This window comes from Sinohyriopsis cumingii, chromosome 2 (assembly GCF_028554795.1).
Source record: "Sinohyriopsis cumingii isolate HCF-2022 chromosome 2, ASM2855479v2, whole genome shotgun sequence".
NCBI lineage: Eukaryota > Metazoa > Mollusca > Bivalvia > Unionida > Unionidae > Sinohyriopsis > Sinohyriopsis cumingii.
Genome location: NC_142962.1, coordinates 65302479 through 65329138, shown reverse-complemented (window position 1 = coordinate 65329138; position 26660 = coordinate 65302479). Strand labels below are relative to the sequence as shown.

Here is a 26660-nt window from a genome sequence, read left to right as displayed (position 1 = left end):
ATGTTTTTTGATAACTATCATCAGTTTTAAAGCGTCCTTTTTGCAATTGGCTCTAAGCATTAGTAATACAAAAATATGGATTCTTCAAAAAACTTAAGATTTGAAATATCAGCAACAATCATTCCAAAGATTTGTGAATATTAGTAACCTGTGTAGCTGCAGCTAGAGAATCTTGGACATTTTTGGATATCTTTCTTAGGTAGCGGCCATAAATCCTGGACATGATGGCAATGGGTGGAACAATAAGCAGAGCAAATGCTGTCAGCTTGGGTGATACATAGACCTGTAAAACACAACACTGGATATATTAAGTTACTTTATGTAAATTAAATGTTTGTTTTTCACTCCATGATATCTGAACATTCGATATAGTTATATAATAATGTTTCAAAATAAAATAATGATTTGCTACAAGATTTTAAGTTGTTTTCTTGCAGCCCATACAATGATAAATCAGACCAAATGAGTAATATTAAAACAATGACATAACACCTGCCTTTGATAAATCAAACCCAAAGAGTAACAAAATAAAAATGTTGTAACCAGAGGTCTCACTAGGATTTTAAAACCAGAAGTCCAGGACTCCCATTTTGGGAAAAACAGGAGTCCCACCAGCAAAAGTTGCAGTCCATTCCAAAAGAAGAAATTGGGCATAACTGAATTAGTTAAATTACCAGAAGAGTAGAATCATTGGTCGCCACTGAGATTAATTTTATAGCGTCTTTGCACCACTGACACGTAGCTCTTGTTTGTATATAAAATGAGTGTGAATTATGTCAGGCCAAGGAAAGGTCTTATTCCAAGCACTAAGCTAGGCATCACACATAGTGTTCCATGCTAACTACAATTCTAGCAACTTTAGCACTCTGCTGAATCTCATTACAATCTTAATCAATTTGCCCTTTAACCCCAAAATACTTGTCCAAATTTGCAAACAACATTTTGTCTAACTCTCAACATGTAGATTTCGAGGTCACATGCACTACTTATTCAGCTACACTTGGAAACGAACACAATAATGAAAGCTCAAGTTGTTCATTTGATGTACTGATGTACTCTTATACACTTGATTGTTCTGCCTCTGAATTCATTCACTGTCAATATCAGTACATTTTCCCACCACTCAGCCGCTAGTCAAGCCTTTGACCGTGCCACCAAGCTATTGGGCTCATGTTCTTCTGATGTACCCTTGCAATGACAACATGTACATATGGGTGCTTTTTAGCCACTGAATTCTGTCAATGTAAATATCAGCACAGCTAAAATGATCATATCAACATTTTCCCAATAAGCAGGACTGGCAAGCCCTTGAATTTGCCGTCCAGCAATTGCATGTGTACAGAGGACTCCTGCACAAGTGATTTTCTGCATCCCAGATAAAAAAGTTGCATCCAAATATGCGTGATGAAGCGTGTCCGAGACCTATGGTAACATCCACCTTTGATAAATCAGACCCAATGATGTAACACCTGCCTTTGATAAATCAAACCAAACTGGTAACATTAAAACAATGACGCAATTCCTTCCTTTGATAAATCAAACCAAACTGGTAACATTAGAACAATGAAACACCTGACTCTGATAAATCAGAATCAACGAGTAACATTCAAACAATGATGTAACATCTACCTTTGATAAATCAGACCAAACAGGTAACATTAATAAATCTGTCCAAATGAGTAACATTAAAACAATGATGCAACACCTGCCTTTAATAAATCTGACCAAACTGTCAACATTCAAACAATGATGTAACATCTACCTTTGATAAATCATACAAAACATGTAACAGTAATAAATCAGACCAAATGAGTAATATTACAACAATGATACAACACCTGCCTTTAACAAATCAGACCAAATGAGTAAAATTAAAACAATGATGTAACATCTACCTTTGATAAATGTATCTGTTCATATTCAGCTTGAATCTACTGTTGCACTATCATCAAGTTTTAAAGAGATAATTTTTTGAATGTGACAAATCTCATTCACCTTGAAAAGCAAACTCATGATTAAATTCCAGTTGCAGTTCAGGTAGACACTCACTGATATTTAGAACATGCTTTAAATTAAGAAATCAAAAATTGCAAATTTACCAGATATAAACAAATTCTGCAATTAAACTAAATGATACTGAATTATTTACCAGTAAAAGTGCTGTTAAATATATCAAGTTATTTGTTGTCAATTAAATATCTCACATCTGATTTGAAGCATGTTACATATGAAGATAAGTGACTGAATGACAATGCACAGTGCACAACAGAAATTTAGCAATTCTATGGCACCAAGAAACAAATTGTAAACTTTTGACCATCACTTTCTGTCCGCTGACTGGATAATGCAGTCTGGGCTGCAGTGAAGCACTGCATTTGCTAATTTTGCATGACAAATAAAACAGACAAGCTTATCATATGCCATTGTTTCTTAACACATGGATGGCAATAGATCACAGGAAAGTTAGGCAGCTATGTCTTTGGTGTACTTGCATTATCAGCAAAGCCTGTCTACAGAGCTCAGGTAGTGACGACTTTATGTCCAGTGACAATTTCTGCTGTCATATGTAATGTTACCAAATACAGTAGCTGACAGAGATCAATTACAACAATGGCTCATTAGAGACATGGGTAATTTTAGGTGTGCAAAAGCCTGGTGGGAGCACAATATCTGACATTAATTCATTACTAGCAGATAGAGACAAAGGCATATTGTGATTCATAGTTATTTTGCAGTCATGATTTTGGAAGACAATTAACAAAAAGTGCTTTCAAATTTATTTTCTTAGTGGAGAATAATCTTAATTATCTTACCTGAGAAGGAACTATAGGTAAGAACTGCAGCAAGGAAACTAAGAAATAACAGAGAAAATTTTGTTACCCAAGAATCAAACTTCTAATAACAGAATGTCTCTTACCATCATGCCCACTGCCCCAACAGCTTGTCCAATTGATCGTAAGCCATCAGATATGTTCAGGGTCACAGACTGACCAACTAGTGAAGTGTCTGTTGACAACCTGTTGATCAGTTCACCAGTTCTGTTTTTGTCAAAAAAGCCAATCTCTTGTCTCATGATAGAAGAAAACAGCATGTCCCTCATTCTCATGACAACATTCTGACCTAAAAATAAATATTATGCATTCCAATCATACTCATAATTACTTTAAATTAAAAAAAATTAAATTCTGTTTTTATGACAGCTTTTCCTATTCATCCTTAGCTGATTTATTTGCTATAATGGAGTAAAAATTGGCTCATTTATTTACAATAACTAATTTTGACAAGGAATTTTTGTGATGGTCTAATTTTCCTTTCCATCCTAGTGGTTAGAGCATATGCCTCGGATGGAAGAGGTCATGGGGTTCGAACCCCAGCCGAGTCATAAAAAAGACTTATAAAAATGGTACTAACAGCAGCCTTGCTTGGCGCTCAGCATTAAGAGGTTAGTGCTAGGAATGGTCAGCCTGGTGTCAGGATAATATGACTGGGTGGGACTTGATGCTAAATGTCTGCAGTACTAGATATCACTATAAACTGCTACACTGCAGGCACCATAGCGATATGAATAAAACTTTTTAAAGCTAAATAAAAATCCAAATCACACACACACATTTTCCATTTGCCTTTTGGCAGTTAAAACAGACACTGCATAAACAAAGAGTTCACATTTTTTTGTATAATGAAACCTAATTTTCATTACAAGGTTCACTGTAATAACTAGCAGCTTAAACACAAATACACACACACACACACATCAAATATCATTACTCAGAGGTCTTGGAAACGCTTAATCACGCAAATTTGGATGCCAATTTTTTTATCTGGGATGCTGAAAATCACATAGGAGGGAGTCTTCTGTATGCATGTAATAGGTGTGCAGCAAATTTCAAAGACTTGCCAGTCCTGCTTCAGCCACCTGTTTTGCGGGAAAATGTGTTGATCACTTAGCTGTGCTGATATTTACAATGACAGAATTCAGTGGCTGAAATACCCTTTGATGTACATGTTGCCATTATAAGAATACATCAAAAGAACATGATGCAATAGCTGGGTGGCAAGTTCAAAGACTCTGACTGGTGGCTGGGTGGGAAAATGTACTTATATTTATAGTGACTGAATTCAGAGGCAGAAGACTCAGAGATGTACATGTGGTCATTTATAAGAGTATATCAAATAAACAACTTTAGCTTTAGCTTTCATTATTGTGTTCATTTCTGAATGAAGCGGAATAAGCAGTGCATGTGACCTCGGAACCAATATATATTTCAGTTGATGCCACTAAAACACTTGTGTGTTCATTAGTACTTTCAAGACTGGACTATTGTAACTCAATTCTGTCTGGTTCATCTCAATATCTGCTCCAGAAACTTCAAAAAGTTCAAAACACAGCTGCTCAGATCATACTTAGAGTACAACGATCAGAGCACACCTCCCCACTGCTCTGTACCCTACACTGGCTATCCATTCGATCCAGAATCAAACACAAAATTTTTTCTCTGTGCTACATTTCACTGATGGACTCTAGTCCAACATACCTATCTGACCTCACACATGTGTACACACCAGCAAGATACTTACGCTCCTCTTCTGACAATCGTATACTCATTATTTCAAGTATGAAAACAAAGTCACATGGACAGCGTTCTTTTGCATACCAGGGCCCAGCAACGTGGAATGAATTGCCCATTGAACTTAGACACAAAGACACAGTGATCACATTCAAAAGGGCTCTCAAAACTCACTTATTTCGACTGCAAGAACAAACTTGAAGACCTAATAATGTTTCCTACCTTAAATATTCTCAGCATGTTTTTTTAATGTTTTCTAATTTCATGGTGTTTGTTTTTGTAATCATATCATTATGTTTTTTATCTCAGGGATCGTCCTGGGCTTCGCCAATGTCGCAAATTGCAATTTTTTTTCTTTATTGGCGACAAAAATATCCCATCTGGCAATTTTTTGGGCGACATACTTTTTGGTTATTTAATTTGTACATACAATCATGGATTTGGACTGGATAAATTAAAAGGGAGAACGAAAGGAAGCCACAAACTTGACTAAGCAATGCATTGGAATCAATCTGTTGCACAAACGATCCTTTGTTCGTATTGACGACCCCATCTTTACAGTGCATTGTTACATCATAATCTGCTTATGATGACATTTGGGCTTAGTACTGTATGCTGCGATACAGTCAATCATGCTACCGCACTATATCTACAACTGACCGACTTCTGAAGACGTGAATAGAACAGATACAATTAATTGTATGGCTAATCCTTCTGTGTTTTTTTTTTTACATATACCAATACAATAGTTTTGCTGAACCTTCAGAGAAAACTGATAACCTTTGAAGTACCGACTACTGTGTATAAATACAAAGCAAATGGAAAAAATCTCAATAACAATTCTATCTGTCGCCAGTGCAGCATTTTGCTCATTGATCTTTTCCTTTTGCCATCAATCCCATGTTACGGCTGCAGAGACTTAAACTCTGCAACAAGAAATAGCAAAAAAAAAAACAACAATTTTGCAAAATTAATAATAATTATTTATTTCTCAAAATACAGGAGTGAAAGAATCCCTAAATTGGGTGTGAATTTATGCTTATATATACAGTCCAATATTGCCAGGTGTTGACTCGTAAGTTTCATTCGTGGGAATGGAGATCCTATTTTGCTTAAATTTATACAGCATTTAGTGATCATTCTTGGGATTTAGGAATCAGTTCACTACAAGCTTTGTGAAGCTAGCCATAAGGGGAGGGGAGAGGGCTGCTGAGAGACTACTGGAGTCACCTGTCAGCACTGTAGACTGTGAACGTGGATTCAGTAAGATGAACCTCATAAAAACTGACTTCAGAAATAAGCTCTGCATCTCATCTCTCGAGAATTTAATGAGAATCAGCATGTACAGATGGGAAAAATTAGACTTTGAAACTGCATTCAACAAGTGGGCAGCCCTAAAATCGCAATGGATCTTCATGTAACACTTTGTAACATTTTGTTAATGCTTGTTGTAATTCAAGTATTAACTAACCCATCTTTTGTAATTTTCATTGCCTGTTACATTAATAGACTAAATTAACACTTGGAAAAATGTACACTACTTGTTTTGGTGACACTTTTTGAAAATTGGCGACAAAATATTGAGGTTGGCAATTTTTTTGGCGACAGCTTTTTAAAAGCCAGGACCATCTGTGTATCTTACAGGTGTTGTCTAATGTTGTAAAGCGCTTAGAGCTTCTAAAGATTAGGCGCTATACAAAGTCCTCATTATTATTATTATTATTATTATTATTATATTCGCAAATTTGGATAAGTGTTTTGGGGTTAAACTGCAAAATGACGAAGATCGTAACGAGTTTGGAAGAGTGCTAAAGTTCTTAGAACTGATAGTTCAGATGGGACAGTAGCTAAGTGTAAGAAAGTGAGTGATGCCTAGCTTAGTGTTTGGAATAAGTCCTAAAATTCAGTCTCACTCTGATGGACAAACAGGAGCTATGTCAGTGTTATAAAGAATGCAGAAATGAAACTGAATGGCAAGCAATAGTTCTTGTAATTTCCATAGGTTTTTGGGAGGAGATTGCAACTTGTGCTGGCGGAACTCCTATATTTACCAAAATGGGACTCCTGGACTTATAGCTTTAAAATCCTAGCAAGACCTCTGATTACTTATACTAACTCATTCTCTTTGGTCACTCTCCAGAATGCATACCTAAAAAAAGGTATTCCAAAACACCATCCAAGTCAGCTCTTGTAACATTTCATGTTATCAAAACCAGTGCCTAATTTAACACTTACAACCACTACAATTGGGGTTTATAATTAAAAAAATGAGTCAAAGTAGATAACTTTTTAAATACTGCATCGACAAACTAAATAGCATCGTGTTGACAGTGAAGTGTATTAAAGCTTTTGCACATGTGGGAATATCATTGAAATGCTCTGCCAACTAAAAGATAGCTTGGATGTTTACATACTGTGTCACTTGCCACCAAAATTATTTATTTTTCATGTTAGACCTTAATCCATGCCGTGATTAATATACCTACAACCAATCCTATCTTTTAATTCACCTCAGTTAAGGAATCACCTGTCCTAAGCAGCTACATTTGCAAGGTCCTACAAAATAAATAAGGAATTAAAACCTATGTTAAAAAGCTACATGTCCTATGAGGCCACTTCTTCTACTTCTCTTATAATGTCATTAGTTAAACTGTATTTCAATAACAAAAAAGGGGCCCCGAGTGGCCGAGTGGTCTAAAGTGGTTATTGTTATGGATTGCTGCCATCTCACCTCTGTCTATGTGGGTTCGAGTCTCGGAATCAGCCAAAGTGGATATGTGAGAAAGCTTGCCAGTAGCTTCTCGTGGGTCAGTGGCTCTTTCTGGGGTTTTCCCAGGTTCTTTCTCCACCATTTATACTGGCTGCCATGTAAAGCCTATCTTGTGCTGAAAAAATGGCGTTAAAACCAACAACAACAAAAAACAAGAACATCTGTATAACATGTTTTTACTTTGCAAAACAGTGAGATACTACCTGAGATCTGCATGAGGTAAAATCGCCCAAAATTTGCTATAGCACCAACAAGGAAGACACCTAGAAGAACTGTGGATATTTTGGTCAGCTTCTCCTTCATTATTTCATGACCCTCCTTGGAAGTTGTGTATATAATGTCTATCACTTTGCCTATACAGAATGGCACTGCCAGTGTAACTGAGCTGGATACAACCAAGAGACAAACAGCACCTATAAAGAGGAAATCAGGTCAATAAAAATTACAGCTATTTTTTTCATTTTGTTGGCACCAGTAAATACCCTCTAAGATGGATTAATTAACTTTGAAAGTGATACCCCTGGCAATATACATCCAGTGCTTCAAAACTAGGCTTTAAAAGATGTTGTGGGCCAGAAGGCTCTAAAGCAAATTGTAAATTGTAGGCCCTTCACTGTAGTTGCAGGCCCCACTATAAATGTGACAAAATATGAGAGAATAACAATTGTATTTCACAGATTCTTCTAAGTAACAACTGTATTTTTGCTGATTCTGCTGAGTAACAATTGCATTTTGCTGATTCTGCAATCTCAAAATAATTACTATCATTATTACTATTACTATCATCATCATCATCAGACAAGATGTCAAAATCTGAGTGTTACAATACACAATCCTTGTCAATGTTTCATACTGTTTGCTATGGCATTCTGCGGTACGTTTCCTGTCCCATTTGTAGCATCAGATAACTGGGTATCTGCGGTACGTTTCCTGTCCCATTTGTAGCATCAGATAACTGGGTCTGCTTGCTTTTGGAATATTAAACTCACAAGACTTTAACTGTAAACAATTGTTTCCTTGTTATTGCTGATCACTAGCACGTACGACACAAGGGGATAAAAATGTTTTATCTAGCATTCAGCTCAATTAGGCAATATTTACCCAATTCTGATGACTTTTCAATATATTTAGAGAATTTTGATGACTTTTCAATATTTATCCAATCAACTTAGTAGAAAATACACTCAAAATAGGATTTAGCATAAATGGATGATGTTGCAACATATAATTTTTAATCAGACAGGATCTACAAATTTAAGATGTTTGCATGGTCAAATATCAGAGATGAAAACTAAAAATGTCACACAAAATAAGAAAACAGATTTGATTTCATTTGCATGATTAGACTCTTGTTGCATACATTCTATGTTATATAATATAAAGTGTTTAAACATAGGATTTATCATCAGACAAAAGAAATGACATTTTGTCAAATGTATCATTCTTGTGACAAAGACATTGGTGCCAGGACTATGAGTCAATGGTAATATGGAACACTATATAAAACTCTATCTTATACTGAACAGTTACAATGGCATCCTGGTCATCAGTTGCTTCTATCGATGAGCAAGCTTCTGGCAATAACAAAATAGAAACTGGTCAGCATTCAATCCAGTCGAAGTTTCATTTTAAGACAATAATAATATTAAAATCTCCTTCATAGGAAAATACTTAAGATGGTCAACAAATAACCAATATTAACTCCAAAAGTAAATCCCTGGAAAATGCCTCATTATTGACTCTAATGGCAAATCCCTTTCAGAGAAATGAAAGAAAACAAATATGCACCAATCATACCTGTAGCTTTTTCACATGTAACTGATCTATTTTTTTGCTGAATCCATGCTACTATAATGTAACCAAATGACCTTGAACCTCAAATGAATTTTCAACTTAAACAGTGGTCAAGTGAGAAAATAAATTCAGACACAAGCCTAGGGAAAGTGACTTTAAAAAAATCACGAACTCTAATTTCATGTGCAAGGGCCTTATATTTTTTTTGACTATTATTTTGATCAAATGTATAAAATGCTGTACTTTAAATATAAAAAGAAATAAACAGTCATATCATATCGATTGATGTGTTTTTCCACGTCCTAAAATATTTCACATAAACAGTGCTTAAAAAATCTGACAGCATGACACCTGTGGCCCCTCTAATTTCAGATCTGGCTCCTCCTGTATTCTATGTGAAGTACCTAGTGGCTTGTAAAAAAAAATCTAATCTGAAAACTTTAATCATGCTGATGAACTGCACAAATTTATTTTCAAGTTGTTGAAAGACTAGTAAATTATTAATATTTGTCCCCATGTATTCCCCGTACTCTTATTTAGACTGTCTACTTCTACTGACAGCTGTAAACTTTGTGTACAAAGTGAAACATGTGACCAATGAATGGGAAACAGATTGCCTATAATTAGTGTTCAGCTGGTTTAACATACATGTGATTCAACAGGTGGTAGGACAAAATAACGTTTTAAAGGCCATCTACCATACATACTATTTTACAGTTGAAATCTACCACTTTTGAAAATTAACTGATTTTTTTCATTAATCAAAAAAAGGTATTGTTACACATTCTATTCATGCATTACAGAAAACATCCAGAACCAGTCTACTGGTTACTGGAAGTAGCTGCAACTAGTGCAATTATGGGTGGCGATTAACGGGATTAAGGTTGGCATGTGCACATAACAGACTGTTAATTATCTTACTGTTGTAATCTGGAGAGTTTCTGCCAAATGCAGGATATTTTGTTGAGGTATTATAAGTAATAATGGGAATCAAATGTGGTCAATGATGGCTTTTGAGTCTCTGATTAAAAATCAGCCATCCTTTGGTAAAGAAAAGATAAAAGGAAAGACTGACCAAACTCTTTTTTAGGTAGTAACACTTGAATAAATATTTTGAGCTTTTAACAGTGGCAATGTTTTTTGAAGTGGATTTTACTCCATGTATAAAATGGAAATAGTGATTATTTCAGTTGTCATAATACTATTCAATCAAGTGTCATTAATTTTTTGAAGGCGACAAAATACTGACATACATCATTCCTATGTGTACTATGTTTGTTGAAATAAGAGCACCACCTGTAACATATTCAACATGCTGAATTGGATATTCATATTAGTTCTCTTTATTATTCTTTGTCGCCCATTTTCATTATACAGTACCATCCATTTATCTCAACACCCTCGGGACCAAGGTAATATTGTCAACATAAGTGGATGTTTAGATGGGGGGGGGGGGGGGAGGGGACTGAAAACAATTGAAATTTCGGATATAACTGAATTTGTTTTAGGTGAGCTGATGTCAGTGACTGGGATTTACACAGAAAAAAAAAACAATGGCAATTCTGATTAATGAAGACAACTAGTCTGAAATACACTTGTATATTGACAACTTACATTTGTGTAGTACACTCCACAATGTGTTAAATAATGTATACATATATGAAAAAGCCATGAATTCGTGTATTAGATCATATGTTAGACAATTATTTTTATCAGTCAAATCCCATTAGAAAATACAACACACACATATGTATAAAATATATGGTAGTCCTTGTTTGATCTGTATCCCATTGTCAGCAAACACGTTAAAGAAACAATTCACACTGATATTCATTATCCAAGTAGCTTGTGGCTGTATAATTGTTAATATGCTACATGTGCCTCAGGGGTCATGCTACCAGGTAAAGTGGGCAACTAAGTCGCCTAAAATATGTTAATATTGCCTTCTTCTGTTAGGAAAGCGAAAATGACTTCACTCTGTTATTTTTTTTAAGAGGTACATTGACTGACCATGTATTCTGAGATGCCCCCTCACCGTAGCCAGGTTAGTTCTAGTGTTGTATTATGGGGGTTTCACGGTTAGTATCTCCCCTTGAAAACACCAGAGGGATTATCGGTGCAACTCACTTCTGGATAGTTCAATCAATTAAGATGGCAGATGTAGATCAAGAAAATGTGACAGACCGCTCACATTATGCAAGCAGGATCAATATCTCACTATCTTGAAAAGAAATATCAATATTTGATCAATTATTTTTACGTCTTTTATTTTTTGTCTCACTAATTTGCGCTGCTCCCAGCTTTCAAATAAATATTATCTGCCCATTTCACATCTTCTTTATCTTACCATTACTACCTTATGCTCTAGTCTGCATTATTTGATTGTGCAAAAGTGTATCGCTGTGTAAAAAGTTCTTGCAATTTATCTCGCTTGAAGAATATAGAAACTATGTTTATATTGTACAGATTCAAACATAGCAATTAATGGAGGTTGAACGACGAGAAAAAAATTCTAACTTCTTAAGGGTTTTTCATTATTGATTTAGACTGTTGCTTTTCTATTAATGTTCATTATATTTTTCATGAAATAACTTGATTTTTTTCAAAATGTACAAATGTCAACCATGCTTGAACAGACAGGCGCATGTACGAGTCTCCTTGATGATTATTTTAAATTTATTTCCTTGCCTTTTCTATTAATGTTCATTATATTTTTCATGAAATAACTTGCGTTTTTTCAAAATGCACAAATGTCAACCACGCTTGAACAGACAGACGCACGTACAAGTTTCCTTGATGATTATTTTAATTTCATTTCCTTGAACGATTGGAAATTTTAGAGTATACAATTTGGAGAAATATCGATGTTAGACACACTATGCATGTATAGGACATTTGTGGCTCTCACCTATCTGCATGTCTGTCTTCTTTCATCTGGTGCATGGGTATGTATATCCTCGAATGAATGTGTGTTCGCATACGTATATTACATAAACATACTTCTGGTTAAAAACAAGTATAAAATGATGCTACGTTAGAAAGAGTGACTGATAGATAAAGACAACAAATATAAATATTTGTGAGTATCCATTTATTATTGACCTGCAGAGTATGTTCTTACAAGCAGTCTCTTTTTAAATCATACTGTTTGCAATTTTACATCCGGTCACGTGGATCAATATTGATTTAAAAGGCAAACCAAAGTAATATGACGGAATCTGTGAAATAATTGGATCTTTAAAACTTACATATTTGGTGCAAGGAAAGTTAAACAGAATTAAACTAATTTTAAGAAGGCTGTTCTAGATGAATTTGCTGGTGGCAATCAGAAATGTTGTCTAAAGACCCCAGCAAATTTGAGAGTTAATACGTGTCAGCATAAGCAAAGAAAAATCAAGCTGAAAGTTATTGCATGTACCGTCCGATATTTGATGTTTCAAAAGTCAAAAAGAAAATGAAACAAAAAAAAAAACGTCATTGGGCATGTTATTTAATCTGAATAGTGTACGATATTTACACCCAAATATGAATAAATATTCCGTCTGCATTAATTACACTCCTTTATTGTTATGATAGCTAATGTAATTATTGCTTTGTTAATTTCCTCTGAATACATTAAAATACGGTGTTCCATTTTTTAAAAAATATAAAATATTCTGGTTTAAAATATTCAGCATTACAAATCAGCTGACGTATCGAATTTGTGTTATAATTTTCTTATCGTACTTGTGTTTTAACTTTCTTAACACGTGTTATAAACAAACTATTAGCGTTGCAAAAATAACTGAGAAAGAAGGATATATCAACATATGAAAAATGCAAATTGTTGAGATTGTTTTCGTTTAAGTTATATATCCAAAAATGTGCAAGAAATGTTTAAAATGGGAGAGCAGAGTGAAATGTTCCTACAAATGTATCTGAAATTATGGATAATGAATTTATATTATCAGGTATGGACAGTGTATTTAACTTAATTATTTGATATAATTTAAGTATGGAAAGTAAATATTATTTAATTATCTGATATAATGTAAGTATGGACATTGAATCTAATTATCTGATTTAATGTGTATAATTATTCCCCTAGTATGAACAAAAGATGTTTGACATATATGTGATTCATTGGTTTAAACATTATGATCTGTAGTACAGCTAAGATGCCTTCCTTTGTTGACTTTATATTTCGCTAACCAAGTGTAGAACGGTGAACTATCCAGAACTGGAAATTTTTTGTGGGCATGCGCATTGGAGCTAAGGGAGGTAATTTTAGGTGCTTCGATCAGTAACTCCGTTACAATCGTGAAACCCCCTATAGCTAAATGTATTCATCAAGCCATCAGTAGCTATGCATTGCTTTTTTATATAAATTACGCCAACAAACAAACTTCTGCACATTCACAGGCATGTTTTAATAGCTGATTGACCATTTACCCTTTCCCAAGTAAGTTAGCAGTATCACCCCACCCCCGATTTCCACGTTATCTCTCAATGATTAAACCAGGGATCGTCCTGGGCTTCGCCAATGTCGCAAATTGCGATTTTTTTTCCTTATTGGCGACAAAAATATCCCATCTGGCGATTTTTTTGGCAACATACTTTTTGGTTATTTAATTTGTACATACAATCATGGATTTGGACTGGATAAATTAAAAGGCAGAACGAAAGGAAGCCACAAACTTGACTAAGCAATGCATTGGAATCAATCTGTTACACAAACGATCCTTTGTTCTTATTGACAACCCCATCTTTACAGTGCATTGTTACATCATAATCTGCTTATGCTGACATCTGGGCTGAGTACTGTATGCTGCGATACAGTCAATCATGCTACCGCACTATACCTACAACTGACCGACTTCTGAAGACGCGAATAGAACAGATACAATTAATTGTATGGCTAATCCTTCTGGGTTTTTTTTATACATATACCAATACAATAGTTTTGCTGAACCTTCATAGAAAACTGATAAGCTTTGAAGTACCGACTACTGTGTATAAATACAAAGCAAATGGAAAAAATCTAAATCACAATTACATCTGTCGCCAGTGCGGCATTTTGCTCATTGATCTTTTCCTTTTGCCATCAGTCCTGATTTACGGCTGCAGAGACTTAAACTCCGCAACAAGAAATAGCAAAAAAGAACAGTTTTGCATAATTAATAATAATTATTTATTTCTCAAAATACAGGAGTGAAAGAATCCCTAAATTGGGTGTGAATTTATGCTTATATATACGGTCCAATATTGCCAGGTGTAGACTCGTGTAAGTTTCATTCATGGGAATGAAGATCCTATTTTTCTTGTCGAGAAAATTTATACAGCATTCAGTGATCATTCTTGGGATTTAGGCAGCAATTCGCTACAAGCTTTATGAAGCTAGCCATGGGGGTGGGGGGCTGCTGAGAGACTACTGGTGTCACCTGTCAGCACTGAGGACTGTGAACGTGGATTCAATAAGATGAACCTCATAAAAACTGACATCAGAAATAAGCTCTGCATCTCATCTCTCGAGAATTTAATGAGAATCAGCATGTACAGATGTGAAAAATTAGACTTTGAAACTGCATTCAACAAGTGGGCAGCCCTAAAATCGCGACGGATCTTCATGTAACACTTTGTAACATTTTGTTAATGCTTGTTGTAATTAAAGTATTAACTAATCCATCTTTTGTAATTTTCATTGCCTGTTACATTAATAGACTAAATTAACACTTGGAAAAATGTACACTACATTTCTTGGCGACACTTTTTGAAAATTGGCGACAAAATATTGAGGTTGGCGATTTTTTTGGCGACAGCTTTTTAAAAGCCAGGACCATCCCTGTTAAACATACAAAAACTTGTTTTAAAAGCTTTAACAACAGTATGTAAATAGCAATTGCGTTTCAAGATCAGAATTTGTAATCTGGATATTTTAACTGCCTCTTGTACACTACTTTATCATACAATTAATCTGAAACTGTAAGTGAACCAGTAACAGGTAAATAATGGCAGACATCGCTATGTCTGGGAAGCACCAGTTAACTAGATTGTCTGTTTTCATAAATCATGGGGCAAATGTATTCAGAAAAATATACAATTCATAGAAAGCAAAGTCTAGGTATTATGTTATTTAATATTTAACTTTAAAATGCAATTATGTAGGTCAGAAACATATGGGACAATGCTGTATTGTGGAATTCTTAAGAACGGAGAAGTGTTGTAAGGTCCAAGTTGTTTTGTGACTTAACTCGTATTTGTGAAAATACAGAAAAAAGCAGCAAAGCATATAATGTTTAACCAATGCCTAAAATTACTGCAAGTATGTAGACAAATAAATAAACCATAAATCTGCAATCCTATCAATGGGCCATTGTAATGAAGCAAAGTGAGTGATTACACGTTACGAAAACCCCTCCTTCTGAAAATAGACGCACTCGCATCTGTGTTGATTCAGCTGGAAAGAAGGGTTTAGTTCATATACTGACTATAAAAGAGCCATGTCTGTAATTTTATGCATTTTAGTGTGTTATGTATGAATAGTTACGGTAATGTTTTACCCGCAACAAAGAAATGAGGAAGAACAGTATGAGTTGAACATACGTGTGCATTAGCCCTCATGTACATGGTAAAGGGTTTGTTTCAAACGTGTTTAGACATCTGTGAAAGTGCTGTTATTGAGAAAATATATGAAAAAAATAAAGAAAATTTTAAAAAATTGATTAAGGGTAGTTGATTAAGCATTTTTACTAACTTGCAATTACAGTAATATAATCTGGTTACTCAGTTAAAATTTGTTACAATGTAGTTTCTATTCTCTTTTAGAGTTATACGACCAAAAGAACATGGCTAATTTTCGACTTGACAATAAGATATATATATCTTGCTTCATGTTCAATTCTCCCTAATGAGCTCTCATTTCTCCCTGTTCTGTCCAAAAAAAGAAGTCACTTAACTATTCAAGTCTAGCTTGACCCTGTACCTGTACTTAAATTGACCTTGATTTTGGTCAGCCAGAGACAACTACCATGATGCTGAAGCTACCAAAGGGATGAGACTATTAATAGGGAAATGAAAACATGTGAACAAATTAAAAGGTTTAGCAAACATTCTTGTGAGATGTCCCACCTTCATTTGATTTGAGAGCCAGCTATCTATTGTTTCAAAATATTGGAACAATAGTTTGGGTTTTACACCACCATTGGTGGGGATCATAAGCATGAACTTTTTTTGTTGCAAACAGGAAGCTTTCACGGCACAATAAATATGTTCCAATCTTGATGAAAAATGAAAAAATGCTTTTATTTTAGTTTGTTGCTGGCTTCCTTTGATCAAAGGTCTTCAGCTTACTTTGAGGAAGGTACATGTGTTGAAGGTGCCACTAAAGGCTTTTTTTGAAGGACCAAACAAATGTCCATTTGTTATTGCTGCGACAACATCATATAATTGTAGAACGTCAAGATAGAATTTGTTTCCCATTTGCTTAGTATATATACAAAACAATCAGTGATTCAATGGTAATCAGTTTTCTTTTAAATTTCAGCAAATCTGTTTTTTTCTGGTACATTTTTCAAAAAAAAAAAAAAAAACACATTGCCATCTTCTTGTTGATTGTAGTTGCCTTCAGAGGTGGTTGATTGTAGCTAGTCAGTTAGCACGAATATTTTGGTTATATTACGACATACAGTACTAAGGCCAGACATGAGCAAAAGCGGTTTAATATATAACAATGATGTGTTAGGGTGGTTTGTCAATATGAACAAAGGATTTGCTTATGTAGCAACAGATTCCAGTGCAATTTTATATCCAAGTTTGCCTCTTCCTGTCATGGTTCCTTTGAATTTCTCCACTCCAAACCCAGCCTGTATATAAAAATTTTAACGGCCAAAAATGTGGTCACCAAAAAATCACCAGATAGTATATTTTGTAGCCAATAAGAAAAGAAAATCACAATTTGCAAAATTAGCAAAGCCCAGCGCAATCACTGAGTGTCTGTACCCTTTTGTTAACCCTCTTTTGTTTTGAAAAACACACATAAAGCTATGTCATCTATTCCTGAAACCTCATTTTGTAAATAACAATCATGGACAAACTGGTTCCATGGTGTAGACCCTCTACTATAAATTTACCTGTTAATCTCCATTTTTCTGATTCTGCCAATGAAAATAGTCTGCGAACTTCTGATCTTTTTGGAATGGCTTTGGAAATTTGCCCACTTTCAGATGCATTTGTTGTTGATGTTTTAGAACTTGATTTCAATATACGAGTGATTAAAAATGTTCTGTTTGAAACATTTAATCGCATGCCAGTTCGATCCCCGGTCTTAAAGCCATGAAAGCTCCTGATACATATGGAAGCAGATTTTCTCAGTATGTTACTATAATTTCTAAGAATTACTTGCTTCGATGCAATCATTTTCTCAGATTATTAATGTTTTTGCAAGTTAAGCTCTATTTCACTTGACACTGGACGCACTGACTTTGAAACCTGGTTTGCCCTGTTCAAGTACAGCGGGTGCCACTCTTCGAGTCCTAAAAAAGAAATCTTGTTCACGAGTGTCTCTTATTTCATAATATGTATCAAAAACGGATGAGTGTCCCTCATTTCAAACTATGTGTCAATATACATCAAAACAGCTGAGTATTAATTTATCATTTTAGGAGTTCCATATGATTCATTTTCAAGGACTCCACCGTCTTACGCTATGCTCACGCATGGAAGCTGCCATATTGTAATACTTATATCATGTCACAGACTTTACATGAGCGGGCAATGTCCGAAGCCACGAAAAGACCGGTACACACTATTATAGCAGCAGGGGAGGCGAACAGACCTTTTTGTAGAAGCGTCCAAAATACGAAATAAACCTTCCTAAAAAAATGATTAATATCCTTAAAAATCAAAATAACTAAATACACTGAGGATTCTCTTCGAAAGTTCCTTAAAGAATTTTCCTCTTGGGGGTTAGTCCACGTTATTTCTCCAACTGAAAACTTGTCGATGGCGAGTATATTACAAAAACGAACCAACTTGAGGTCGTACCTCCCCTGTTGCTATTAATTAAAAAATGTTATATCAATAATAATGGTTATTCCAGAATCTTATACTGCCCGGTCAGCCCGAGAGCGACTAGAAGCAATTAAAAAATTTATCCCGGTGAGAGATTCTTTTAGAGAAAACCTACAAGCGAGACAGCAAGCACACGTTGAAGTCACAGAAGGTACAGAACAATTATTTAAACCCGTCACAAAAATTACTGAAAGAGTTACAACAGCTACTGAAGGTCTACTTGCGCCAGTAAAACGAACTGCCGAACAAACTGGAAAAATAGCAGAGAGAACCAAGAAAACAAAAAATATTTTAAGCGACTTTTCAACTGATATAGCTGCTGCTCAACCTCCACCCGTCGGCGAAAAAATACTTGAAGATATTGGCAAAATTCGTACTGAAATAGGTGATATAAAAGATCGTGTACCAGAAACAGAAACAGTACAACCCAGGGATAGGGTTGACATAAATGATACATTTACCGAAATTGGTATTAAATACATAAAGGAATTTAAAAACTTAAATGATTTAGCTGAGTTTGCCGTGAGATCTTTTAAACAACGAGAAAAAAAATTAAAAACCGAGTATGCCAAAGATCCCATGACTCGTGATAAATGGTATAAATGGGTTTTTCGTATACACCATGGAGTTGATCAAGCTAATACCAGTGATCCTAGATATATGGATTTTTCTGACGCAGTAGATAGCTATTTTGACCGATTACAAAAATCACAAGTACAACTTTCTTTACCACAGCAACAAAAACAACAACCTTCCTCACCGCAACAGAAAAACAACAACTTTCACAACAACAGAAACCTTTATATCAACTTCCTCCACCTTTGCAAACACAGCAACCTCCTCCACAGCAACAAACTACTCGACCACAATCTCCAGAAGAAGAATTTCATGATACACCTGGTGCTACTGGTAGTGGTTTGGGAAATAATTTTGTTTGTCCTGATAATATCCTCAATGATGTGTCACGATTAGGAGTTCTCACAGGAGGAAAACGAGCTGGAAATAACTCACCAGAAATAATTAATGAAGCAGCTGATATTTGTCGGCGATTATTCCAAGGTGGTATCATGGATATCGGCGTTTACCGAGAACTTATCGATGAACTCGTTGATGATTACAGTGACCAGTTGTTACGGCGATTAGATAAATGATATTTAAATAAAAATGATCGTACACAATTCTCATCGTAGACCAATCATAGTAAGGGTGGTGAATTCGCGATTACGGAAATGGATTCGGTGTTGTTCAGGGTTTATTCACGAGGATATCTCCAAAAGTAATACCAATTACAAAACAATTATCTATGAAAGCAATGGATATTATTCGCGATAAAGCTCCTGCTGCTATTGGTAACGTTGCCAGGAAAGCTTTCTTGGCAATCAAGGACAGACTAGCACGATTAATACACAGACCGCCACCACCGGTCAAATTACCAAGCCCTGAAGTGATGCCTGCGATTGTCAGTAATAAATCAAGCCGCAAATCAAAAACTAGCAGCGCTGATGAATCAGGGGGCTGAACAAATAAATACAAGTCTGATATCAGGAAGTGGTCTTCGTTTTAGACGATAACAAATTATAATTTAATGTTTAAACGTACATCTAACTCAGCGTTTGACATAGACGAACCGGTTCTTAAAAATGAATCAGTATGTGATTTTCAGTATGATTCTTATGACGCACGAGATCCAAATCAGCGAGGACGAATTGAATTACAGGTTCAAGATACAAGTAGATATTTCTTACCCGCTGAAGCATTTATTGAAGTAGAAGGTGAAATTATAAGAACAGATGATACAGCATACGGAGATGGTGTTAAAGTCGGTTTTGTTAATAATGGAATTATGGCCTTGTTTGAAAGTGCTACATATATGATTGACGGAAAAAAATTGAATCAGTTGAAAATAATGTTGACGTTTCTACAACAATAATAGGTTTGGCAAGATATTCCGATGATTATACAAGATCAGCTGGTCCATCAATGATGTTTGCTAAAGACACTTCTGATTTTCCTAACAATGATCAATACAATATAAGACGACCAAGAAATAATGCCAATAACGCTGACCCTGATGTACAGGCGGTGGTTCTTGGTGATAATGCAGAATTTAATTTAGGATTTGCAACACGTAAATTTATGTTGAGTGGTAATAATAGAAATTTTTCTTGTGCAATTCCGCTGTCGCATATATTTGGATTTTGCAGAGATGTTAGAAAAGTAATTTTTGGAGCAAAACACACAGTTGTGCTTTCTAGAAAACTTGATGATAATGATGCTTTATGGCGACCCATGGGTGACGCTGGTAAGGTAGTGCTGAAAAAACTTTCGTTGTGAATGCCGGTAATGACTCCAGCATTTGCTGAACAACAGCGATTACTTTCTTTTTTTATCAAGGTGGTAAATCGTTGTTATCATGGCTTACAGTAACCACAGATAGTGTTCAAAGTAATTCTAATCTTGGATTTACTTGGCATATAGCATCGCAGCAGGGAGTTTCTGCACCACGACATATCTTTGTTGCTCTTCAAGATACTGCACGATTAAACTCACAAACACGGAGTCATATGATATTTGACCAACTTGGTGTCACTAGAGTTTCCTAAAAATAAACGGACATCAAGAGCCATCTGAGAATATACTGTTAAATTTTACTAATAATTATGTTGCACGTGTATATCATCGTTTGATTAAATGTCTATGGCGTGATCTAAATATAGATACTGGCTTACAAATATCACAATTAGATTGCAAAACACGTTATCCAATCTATTACTTTTCACCAGATCATCTTGATTTAGCTAGACAATCTGTCGTTGATATACACTTCAGAGCTAATTTGGAAAAGGGGCCTACAGCTAATTACAGAGCAATCGCAGTTATCTTCAGCGATAAAGCAATGTTACTTGAAGGTTTTGGTGGGCGAATGAGAGTCATTGATGCCCCAGTGGAAAACATGTAGATAATTAGACCAAAAGCGTTTATTATAAAAATGTTGTATAGTCACGTTAATGTCACTCTGACTCCCGGTCAGGCGAAAAAATTACAATCGAAAAACGAGAGCGCATATGGGACAAAAATAACACTAAAGCAAGATCACATTGCTAATGGTGGTCCAAACAAGTTATCGTTGACTAAAACCCAACTAAAACATTTCAATAAAGCACTTAAATCAAAAACTGGAGTTCAACTTGATTTCGCTCCAAGTGCTATTAAAGATATGGTTAAAACAGGTGGTATTTTCCCACTTCTTGCAGCAATACTAGCGTTAATAGCTGCTGCTGCTCCAGCTGTAGCAAAAGCAACTGCGTTAGGTGCTGTTGGAACTGCTGCTGGAATGGCATTAAAGAAAGCAACTGGAAAAGGGTATAAAAAAGGAAGCGGGTCTAAGGCTTCCAGGAACTCCGCCTTCGTGCTACGGAAAGGGTCTAAGACTTCCAGGAACTCCACCCTCATGGTACCCCAAACGCCGTTAACAGACGCAGCGCGTCTTGCACCGATGTCAGATTTTGATTTGCTCGATGCTGCTAAACAATTAAATATAAAAAATTTCAGATGTGTTTTTATGAGAGATCAGTTACCGCGTGAACCGAATAATCCAGAAACTGGAATTATTAATCTCGATAACAGCGATGGTACAGGAACTCACTGGGTTGCATACGCGATAAATCCACGTGGAATTGTTTATTTCGATTCGTATGGGTTAGTACCGCCAGTTGAATTTCTAAAATACGTACACAGAGTACAAATTCTAGTTTGGTATTCAACGCTACCAACACAAACATTAACCGATCCACCAATATGTGGCCGTGAAGTAATTAATGTACTTGACATGTTATCAAAATCAACCAAACCACCTCACAATGTCATGCACGAGTATACCACGGATAAATTAAATAAATCCCTAAAGAATAATGGTTGATATTTACGTAAGATCTCTCAGCACGAGTCAAGGTAAAAAACGCGACGATGTGGATTTATCAAAATATGCTACCAAAGATGAACTCGGTAATCTTTTAACCCTCTCCGGGATAGACTCAGATGAGGTTGTTATTTTTCAGGACCTATATGGAAAACTAAAAACCAGTGACATCAGATAGTATGAAATAATTCGTAGGGTTATTGGAGCTACTCCGGGTAATATTCCTGTGTTCACTGACAGCGGAAAAATCAGAGATTCAAGTATGTCAATTGCCGACATCAAAGATGAAATTGCAAGAAGTGTTGATAATCGTTTGAGAAACACAGGCGACACAATGACGGGAGAACTCAGCATGAACGGGAATAAGATAGTAGTTTTGAGAGATCCAACATCTGACGAAGACGCAGCAACAAAAAAATACGTAGATGTTAACTACAGTACCGTTAACGGTAAACTATCCACGTTGCGGACCGAGTATGACGTTCACGTAAACGCGTTTGCAAATCTTCGCAGAAATTTTAGAAAAGTTAGTGAAACCGCAGAGGAATTCTTTGGTAATCCGTTGACCGTTGACGCAAAACTCTCTGATATCAAAACCAACATTTACACGATCAAACTAACACAGCAAGATATCGTAAGTGGGATTCATGAGATCGTCAACAAAGTTAGTCTGATTAAAATCCCACCCGAAGTAACTCCCGGGCATATTACCAACATCGTATACACAGTATCATCTGGATTTGCAACATGGTCAGAGCAAAATAAAACTATCAAATATACCGCAACAGTCACTGGCGTGTACAGGCTGTCTGTGTTCAGTGCTGCAAAATTCGAGATATTTACAACTTATCTATGGCGACATTCCACCGACAAGTTTTCCGGGGTTGTGACTATCATATTAAATAAAGGAACCGAAGAAATATTTATTCCGGAAGCAGCTGATAATAAATTAACCGCGGCATCTTACTTGTGGTGTTTGGGATTTGTAGCTGAAACAGCTCAATTGTTTACTGCGTAAAATAATAAATGGCATTAACAAAAACAGAGTCAACAGATGTCCAGCATGATGTTGTAACACAACATTACAGATACGATCAAGTACGTGAATGGCAGTCAGAGTTAAAAACCATCATCGACAAATACACACCAAAAGTTAAAAAATACCGGCGACGAACAGTTGTTCTTGACGTTGCAGTATACTCAGTATCCGCGTTAGCTGTATCGACCGGAGTAGTATTATCAGCGCTGACACCAGTAACAACTACAATCGCAGTAACAATATGCGTCTCTTCATCAGCGGTATTTGCAGGTGTTTTTAATATAATCTCGAAAAAAATATCAACAGGCATGAACACAAAACTCAACGATTATGTCACGCACTTAAACACAGCCACGAACGTGTATTCGAAATTATCGTCGCTGATATCATCAAGCCTCAAGGATACAACAATATCAGATTCCAAATTTGCGTCAATGGTTGAGATATACAAACAAATACACGTTTTAAAGGAAAATAAAGTAAATAACAATGACAGAGCTACTGCAGCAGATAGCCGCAAATACAACTCCTGCACGAACCACAATGATAACTGTGAGCTCAACCAAACCTGAATTCAGTATTAATTTTCCAACTGCGATTCCGGTAAACGAGATCGCGTTAGGACAGTTGCGAGTATATCACAGTTGGCCCAATCTCAGATCAAAATCATTTGGCGGATTACCAGCAAATAATTCGTTTGTGTTTGCAAATAAAAATAAACAAGATGGTACACCCGACTGGAACGTTGTTGGAATACCAACCGGGTCTTATCAAATCGAAGAAATCAATGAGGAATTACAACGTCGAATAAAAAATATCACAGGAAAAGAATCCAAAATAGAAATAACAGCTCATGAACCAACGCTGTCTTCCGCGATCGAGATAAAATCTCCCGACTACGCCGTAGATATATATCAGAGTTCGATCAAACGGTGTTAGGATGGCCTGAAATTGCTCAGGAGGTACCACCGATACCACCTGAACCCGAAAAGTCTGATTATGTCACGGACAAGCAATCATACCACGATGTTGCCCCGTCATACAAACAATATTTACTTGCTATAAAAATGCAACGTTGGGTAGTAGATTTTTCTTTATCAGCAAGGACAATATTCAGTGGTCTTTTACTTACGAACTAATTCCCATAGAAGGAGGAGAAATGAAAAAAGGTACAAGTATTAAACTAAGTGATATTATTGAATACTTTGAAGAAATTAATCAAAAACATAAAACACAACTATATCGACTACGGCAGAGTTTCCAAGAACATCTTTTTGATATAACTTTACGCGGCGAAATCATCAAACACATTGAAATACTAAATCAGCTCGTATCCGACATCGAATATATTAACCAGCGATTAATTCAGGCAATAATTATTGAAAAGTCAGACGATATAAATAGAAAGCAGCAATTTTTAACTGAATACAAAATAACAGAAGCGTCGCTGCCAAATTATAAATTTCCCGGGTATGACGCACCCGAATTAAGAAATCAGTCAATGATGTAATCAATGAAAACTTCTCTAAAATACTTGCACAGTACAAAGAAACACTACCACCGGCAACTATTCTCCGGCACAATAATGATCCAGTGGGGCAAGGACGACGTGTATCTCCGGAAATCGTAAATATAACCCCAGTGGTCGCGGTCAATCTTGTGTGTGATATCGTCGATAACAGCTACAGCACGGACACAACAATATCAAATCAAGCCCAGCAGGGATTTATTCTTTATTCATTTACACCAAAAGAACCACCTGGATTTTTGATCGTGCAAGAGCCGATCAATCCGGTCTATCTACTATGTCATAATCGTCTATTATCAAGAATAAATTTCAAACTAACAGACCAATTAGGCCACTTATTGGATATGAGAAGTGCAACGATAAATATTAATTTAATTGTGAAATCGTGAAACTGTTAATCTACGATTTTGAATCGTGAATATGATTCAAGAAAAATAATTATTCTGAAATAATTTTAATACTTTCTTCGATAATCTTATGTTTTTAGTCAAATGTGTCATTTATTTCAGCTATTTTAGGCGATTTTGTCAAGGAAAATTCATCAAATGTCCTAAATTATTCGGGTCAAACATCACGCGATTCTCTAATTGATTTATCGATTTATCGATAAAAACCCTTTTTTTCGAAAATCACCAGAAAAATTAACAAAAATCGCATGAAAACCCTCGTTTTATGAGCTAATTTTACTAGTTTTTAACGATTTATCATAAATCAATTAGAGAATCGCTTGAGGTTTGATGCAACGAAAAACTGTGATTTGTTGAATCGACTAAAATAACCGAAAAAATGATAAATTTGACTAAAATAGCCGAACAAATGACAAATTTGACTAAAAACATAGGATTATCGAAGAAAAATTACAAGTATTTCAGAATAATAAAATATTTCAGAATAATAATAAAATATTACACAATTTCGATTGCTTCATCATCAGACATCATTTTTCTTAGTTGCCTCACACAAGTATTAATTATTTTTTTGTTTCATATTCGTGAGATAATTCCGACCTAATTTTTTCAATTGCACAAGACAACGAAACAAACTCTTTCATCCGCGTTTCTTCTACCGCAGCTAGCGGCTGAAACATCGCCGCCTGAATTTTCTTTATAAATCTGTATTCAGATGGCAAAATATATCTTCCTTCGTGCTTAGCTTCTTGTAATGTTTCAAAATCAGAAATAACTGTTTCAGGATTTAGTTCATCGGATATATTTATACTGTCCTTTTTTTAATTTTTTAATAGCAACAATAATATCATTGATATTTTCATGATTCATTATACAGTATATATATATATATATATATATATATATATATATATATATATATATATATATATATATATATATATATATATATATATATATCTTTAAAATAAATTTTTAACAATCTGAAATATTTCTTCAGTAAAATAATAATAAAAAATTAAAAAAATATAATTCGAGCAAAGATGATAGTTATCTTTATCATTGATATTTGAAAATAATTTATTGTTACACAATCGCGACAGAGTTATCGCAATCTAGCACCAGAGGAATATAAGAGAACGAATTCCAAACCGATATGAAAAAGTCGATTTGGTTATATTTTCTGCAACATATCGTACCACCGCGGGGTTAATACCGAAATATTTGCCAGCTGCATACATTGATTGAAATATCATTTCTTCGCTGGTCTCTGTATTGAAAGATTTAATCGCTTTAGGAATCTTTTTGAATTTCCCCAGTCCTTCCTCATGCAGAGTTCTCACTTTGTGTGATAGCTTGCAGGTTAGATAAATTATTATTAAGTTTATTTCCGTCAATATGATTGATCAAAAGGCCATCTTTGATCATCCCAAAGAAACATTCGAATACAAACCTGTGATTGTGATACATTTTCTTCCCAACGTTGAACATTAAATAACCAGCATTACTAACAACACCAACTGGTATTTTCAACCATCACGATTTGCTTCATAATTCTTAATGATAGGATGCTTCACAAACTCCATT

The 26660-nt window shown here is 35.3% G+C and overlaps 1 protein-coding gene across 1 annotated transcript in view; it reads right to left on the bottom strand.

Moving 5' to 3' along the window:
- The window catches only part of LOC149805064 (ATP-binding cassette sub-family B member 10, mitochondrial-like), a 71308-nt gene extending 53479 nt beyond the window's left edge, over positions 1-17829 (bottom strand). Inside the window, exons 1-4 of the mRNA XM_089946963.1 lie at positions 17241-17829; positions 7542-7751; positions 2918-3120; positions 149-283 (exon numbers count right to left, since the gene is read on the bottom strand). Coding sequence (XP_089803089.1) covers positions 149-283; positions 2918-3120; positions 7542-7751; positions 17241-17526 — 834 coding nt within the window. The 5' untranslated portion in view covers positions 17527-17829. The remainder of the gene's footprint in view (positions 1-148; positions 284-2917; positions 3121-7541; positions 7752-17240) is intronic.
- Between the last annotated feature and the right edge of the window lie 8831 nt (positions 17830-26660).